Source organism: Gossypium arboreum, chromosome 11 (genome assembly GCF_025698485.1).
Source record: "Gossypium arboreum isolate Shixiya-1 chromosome 11, ASM2569848v2, whole genome shotgun sequence".
In the NCBI taxonomy this organism is placed as follows: Eukaryota; Viridiplantae; Streptophyta; class Magnoliopsida; order Malvales; family Malvaceae; genus Gossypium; species Gossypium arboreum.
In genome coordinates, this window is record NC_069080.1 from 7,789,731 (window position 1) to 7,795,607 (window position 5,877).

The 5,877-nt window shown below is 33.8% G+C and overlaps 1 protein-coding gene across 1 annotated transcript; it reads left to right on the forward strand.

Annotated features, from left to right (window-relative positions):
• The first annotated feature begins 1,252 nt into the window (after positions 1–1,252).
• LOC108457986 (growth-regulating factor 9) lies at positions 1,253–4,043 on the forward strand. The gene is made up of 4 exons (XM_017757211.2): positions 1,253–1,508; positions 1,592–1,918; positions 2,514–3,104; positions 3,385–4,043. Exons 1-4 carry the CDS (start codon positions 1,466–1,468, stop codon positions 3,756–3,758), a joined length of 1,335 nt encoding a protein of 444 aa, XP_017612700.1. The 5' UTR covers positions 1,253–1,465; the 3' UTR covers positions 3,759–4,043.
• Positions 4,044–5,877: the final 1,834 nt, after the last annotated feature.

Here is a 5,877-nt window from a genome sequence, read left to right on the forward strand (position 1 = left end):
ATTTGTGAACTCATATTAAAAAAATTTTGCTTCATTCTCAACAAAGAAAAAACTAATATTTTTAATCTTAAATTTCAACTAACAAAGCAAAGAAAAAAGCAAACAAAAACTCAAATGGAAGACAAAATATTTATATATATCTGATAAATTTAGTGTCGACCATCTGATTCTCAAAATTAAGAAAACAAATTTTTTAATACTTAGTGCAGACCATTAGTGTTCCAAAATAAAAAAAATAATTTTTTTTAATATGATAAAATTGGTGCCGACATCGGTGTCCCTAAAAAAATAAATTGGGACCTAAAAAAGGTGGTGCCTACCATTAGTGTCCCGAAGTAAAAAAAAAAGTGCATTGGGAGCCGAAAAATGTACTTGGTGCCGGCCATCTATTTGCTAGTACCCCAAAATTTTTTTTAAATGACATTGGTGCCAGCCATCAGTGTCCCAAAAGAAAAAAGTGCCTAAGGAGCCGAAAAATGTACTTGGGGCTCGCTATCTACTTGCTAGCATCCAAAATTGTTTTTTTTTTAAATAACACTAGTGTTGGCCATCAGTGTTCGAAAGTAAAAAAAAAGTATATTGGGGCCCGAAAAATGTACATGGTGCCGACCATATACTAGCTAGAATTAAATTTTTTTCTTTCAAATACTGATATTTTTGTATACCAGTATACTACGATTTTAAAAAAAAAAGTCTTGGTGCCTGCCATTGCGTTCCCAAACAAAAAAAATTTATTTTTTTAAAGCCGACATAATTATCAGGTAATAATGAAGCTAAAACATAAGGTGATGCCAGCTATTAGATTCTCAAAACTTAAATTTATTATCCATTTCAGGTCATATTAGTGAATTTTTTGAATTAGGGTAATTTTTATAAATATTAAAAATTGTTAGGTTAGATGGATAAAATGGCCTAATTATAAGCTTTTAGAAAATTGAGAACCACTAGATGGCATTGCCAGCAGTCCACGTGGCACTGCTGACGTGCTGAACCGGGCCCTACCGTGTCCTATGCTTAAAGTAGGACCCACCATAACTGAATCCAGTGACGTGTCCTCTTCTGCCCATCCACAGTTCCAGGCAATTAATCTGACAACGCGCGTGGAAAACAACCGACCACATTGTTACCGTCTGCAACAGCACCACTCTTTCACCATCTCATTGGAACGTCCATTTCAAACGCCGATTTTGAGAGGTGAGCTTACCTTTTACGGAGTCTGTAAAATGATAAAGTAACTGAATTTCGCCTGCAGTGACTGCGAAAAGGCTGATAACTGTCAGAATCCTGACACGCGTTTTTTAACATCAACTTTATGTCACACTCGTCGCTGCATATCGTGAAACTGAAACACAGCAAAGGCGATCATGTTTAAGTTCAAGCTACTTCTTCTGAAATATCATTCACACTTAAGTTCTCGCAGATCTCTGTACCACCATTCTTTAATCTGTGTTTCTTTTTTCCTTCAATGGATGCCCAACCGGTTCAAACTCGAATTCTTCCAGATTCTGGTAGTCTATTTCTAGATCTATATATAGTTTTTAAGTATCGTGGTTGGCTGGTTAATTAATTTTGAGCATGTTTTTAATTTTAGGGGGTGGTGGGAGTGGGGCCCAAGAGAGGTTGGAGGGGAAGGGAAGGACGGTGAAGATGGAAGAGGAGGAGACGGAGAAGGGAGGATCACCGTCGATCAAGTTGGGACTGGGGATTGATGGGACGACGTCGGAGAAACCCGTGAAGAAACACGGGAAGTGTGTGTTTACGACAGCTCAGTTGCATGACCTGCAATTACAAACGCTCATCTTCAAATACATAGCGGGTGGAATCCAAGTTCCTGTTAACCTTGTTATACCCGTTTGGAAAAGCGTCGCTTCCTCCTTTGGCTCTGTTCATGGCGGTATCTATGAACGGTATCCCAGTTGTAAGCTTTCTTTTCTTTTTAACTTTTCTCTTGCCTACTGGCAGTTTTCTTGTCCCCTCTTTTTTGCATGGAATTTGATTTTGTTTTCTGTTTCTTTCTGCTTCATGAATTTGATTACAACCGTATTTTCTTTTTCCTTTTTACTAGAGAGTTAGAAGATCAATAATTTGGTTTTTTTCCATACATTTCTGTAAGTTTTAATTGGTAGGAAGATGTGAAAGGATAAGAGTGAACCTTTTGTTAAGTATCAGTTAGACTACACATGTAAGCTATAGTATAAGGTATAAGGTAGGAAACTGGAAGTGGATATGCATCTTTAGTCTTTACCATCTGATCTACAAAATCCTCATCTTTACCAAGAAATATTTAAGCTATGGTAAAATCCCACTTGAAGATGTATTGTAATTAACGGATGATTTGGTGCTTGTTAGGCTTATGCTATTCTTTATTAATCATTAAGTACTATTAATTAAAATTCAATTATTCCTGGAAAATTGAGTCTCTTTATATGCTTGGCCAGAATTTCCCTACTTTGCATTGTAAATTCGTAATGGTATTATAGGAATGTTAATTTACATGAAAAATGTCGTTTCAGTTGTAGGAGTCAGTCCTCAAGGATTGGATTATAGGAACATGGCGGATCCTGAGCCGGGAAGGTGTCGAAGAACTGATGGGAAAAAATGGCGGTGCAGTAAGAATGTGATTCCTTATCAGAAATATTGTGAACAGCACATGCATAGAGGTTGTCGGCGTTCAAGAAAGCCTGTGGAAACTTCTCAATCCGCTTTGCCTGACTCAACATCATCAAAATTTTCAATCAGATTGTCAGAAAACTCAAAAAACCTTCCAACACCTGTAAGTTTTCAGTACACGAACCCATTTTCCTGTAATACCAGCACCAGCCATGGAACCACTGCAATAGAAAGCAGCTATGTATGCAGCAACCGAAACTCCATTTCTATCAATGCTGCAACTAGTGGCACCATCATTGCCACAACGAAGAACGACAACAAAAATGATCCGAAAAGGAACAAAAACGTGAGAAATATTAGTGAGAAGGGTGAAGAAAAACTCTCTGTAAGTAACAATAATACCATCAAAAGAAGCAGCAAGAGTGGAAACAAGGCCACTGTTGGTAATAATATATCTCCGAGTGTGGGTTTTTCTCCAAAAAGCGTTCTTCAAGGTAGTTCCGTAGAAGTTTGTATAATGTTCTTGTTACATGATCCCTTCTGCTATAAAAACAGATATAGAAGAACCCTTTCCATGTTATCCTATCTTATTTAGTTTTAGTAGCTTATGCTTACAATGCACATGCTGAAAAATGATGTGCTGCATGAAGTCATTTACTATGACCATTGTTATTATTACTTGTGTACTATTTGATAGCAGAATTGGTTGCGGTTAACTTTTGTGTTATTATGCATAGCGTTGAATATAACTGTTTTTGCTGGTATTCTTTTCAGTGCTAGGCAACAGCAGTTCTCGTGCTTACAAAAATGAAATAGAACTTGAACCTGGGAGGTGTAGAAGAACAGATGGGAAAAGATGGCGATGCAGCAGGGATGTTATCCCCGATCAAAAATATTGTGCACGACACATGCACAGAGGGGCTAGAAAACAGACTGAGGTTACTCGGCCTGTTCCAGTTCCCAGTGTCGGTGATTGCCGTCTGCCTAGTAGATTAACAACAGCATACAAAGCAGCATGTCCAGCCCTGAGCACCAGTCTGTCTATTTCGATTCCAAGGTCGCAGCACATTGCAGAAGATGAAAAGAGTACGAGCAGCAGCAGTGAGACGACCATCAGTGACACCAACGATTACTGTCTTCGAGAATAGTAACTTATCTTAGATGTGATATTTGGAAAGTTGTGATGATTGAGGTGTTTGTTCCTAAAGACAAACTAGTATATAGGTATCAGTGGCAAATTGTTGAGTCGAAAATTTTGTCAAGATGAAAATGGGTGCCTTATTTTTGCGTTTTCAGGTGAGCAAAATGAGACGTGTTCCTTGATGTGGCCATGGAAATGGGTTTTTCTGTATAATGTCCCATGTATTTAATTTCCCTGCTGTTGGGCTTCCATATGCTATAATTACGTAGAAGATTGTACATTTCTCTGTTAACTTGGTATCCCTGAATTCTAATATTAACTCAAACACTACCTAAAAATTTCAAAAATCAGGAGAAGAAAATCTGATTTCATTCTCTTATTGGAAACAGATAAATTAAAGTTTCATTCTGTCCTTTCACTATACTAGTTTTCACGAAGGTATTTGTAATAATAGACCTTTTAAAAATAGATCATCTCTGAGATTAAATTGGAAAATGAACTTCTCTAATTGGAAAGCATAGTTATAAGTATTAGCTCTTAATTTGGGCCATTACAGATGAAAAACTTTCCCATATTCAGACAGAATGGAAAGAAGACGGGTCTACTTCTTTTATTTCATTTGCCCTAATAAACTTAAAAACTAAGCCCAGCAGTCACTTATACAAGAGTTTTGCTAGTTACTCAAAAACGGGTCTCCCTTGTTTTATCAAGCCATGACGATGGTTTTTCTTTTTTGAAAAATAATATAAAGGTAGGGGTAAATTAATGAAATATGCTGTTTTTTTTTAAAAAAGTATTTAGGCTATTTTTTTTTATATTTATCGTGATATATTTTTTGGAGGGAGAAATGAAAACGCATCATATAGGACGGAGTATATAAACATAAAAATTTAATAATTTTAAATTAAGTATGTACTTCTCCAAAATTCGATCTTTAACCTGAGTGTATAAACATAAAAGTTTGTTAACAACATAATTAATTAATTAATTAAAATTAAATAATTTAATAAATATTTTTGCCATTTGTAATTGAATGTCGGAGATGTACTTGTCATCCAAACGATTATAATTTATAAGGAATAAAATAAAATCGAACAGAATAGGATTCAGAGAAATATTTAAAATGAAATTATCTAGAGAATTGAGAATTGAGAACTGAGAATTGAGTTTGAATTGAAAAGAACGATGTTTGGAGGGATTTATATAGGAAAAAAAAATGAATGTTGAGGTGTAGCCGTTGGAATTGTGACCATTGGAGAAGTTACTGTTGCCCTGAAAACGCGTTCTATAGGGCACATTTTTATTTCTCTCTCCTAAAAACATGCCATATAAGACGTGTTTTCATTATATTTTTTAAATATAATGAAAGTAATGACCTAAATATTTAAATTAAAATAAAAAGAATATCTCATTAATTTATCCATTAAGTTACCCTATTTGAGAATAAGATTCTAAAATTTAGATTTAAATTATGTAAATTGAATAATAAATTATTTTAAAATGTAATATTTCATTATAATTTTTAAATAAATTGATTAGTTAGATGCCTTAATAATAAATTTAAAATTCTTAAAATATTTTTAGATTTCACATATCCTTGTTTTTATATTTTCTAATAGCCATTAGATTTAATTGCACCAAAATCCTCAAATTATGACCCTCATTTTAAATTAGTCTTCAAATTTCAATATATTCTAATTAAATCCCTAAACTATCTATGCTATATCAATTGCATCCTTTCGTTATTAAAATTGTTAATTTAATTATTAAATGACACATTAAATCATACATAATTGAATTTTAAAAATCTAAAGAAATATAACGTTGTCGCATAATTTTTAAAAGTAAAACCTAAAAAAAAGAGAGTGAACGATAAAACTTACATCAAGTTTGAAAAACCTCAAAACTAAGATTTCTAAAACATCTATTTTTACGATATTCAATTTTTCTTAAAATTTTTATTTTAAATTTTGTCACATAAGATTTGATGTGTCATTTAACAATCAAATTAACAAATTTAGTAACAAAAGGACCTGATTAAGATAAGCTTGATAGTTAGGGATGCAATTAGAACGATTTGAAGACAAAAAGACCTAATTAATATAAGCTTGATAGTTTAGGGATGC

Bases quoted from the DNA above. Each gene is read 5' to 3' on its own strand.
- LOC108457986 (XM_017757211.2), top strand. From the start codon at position 1,466: ATGGATGCCCAACCGGTTCAAACTCGAATTCTTCCAGATTCTG. The intron at 1,509-1,591 runs GTAGTCTATTTC...TTTTAATTTTAG, and splicing joins TCGAATTCTTCCAGATTCTG to GGGGTGGTGGGAGTGGGGCC. The intron at 1,919-2,513 runs GTAAGCTTTCTT...ATGTCGTTTCAG, and splicing joins CTATGAACGGTATCCCAGTT to TTGTAGGAGTCAGTCCTCAA.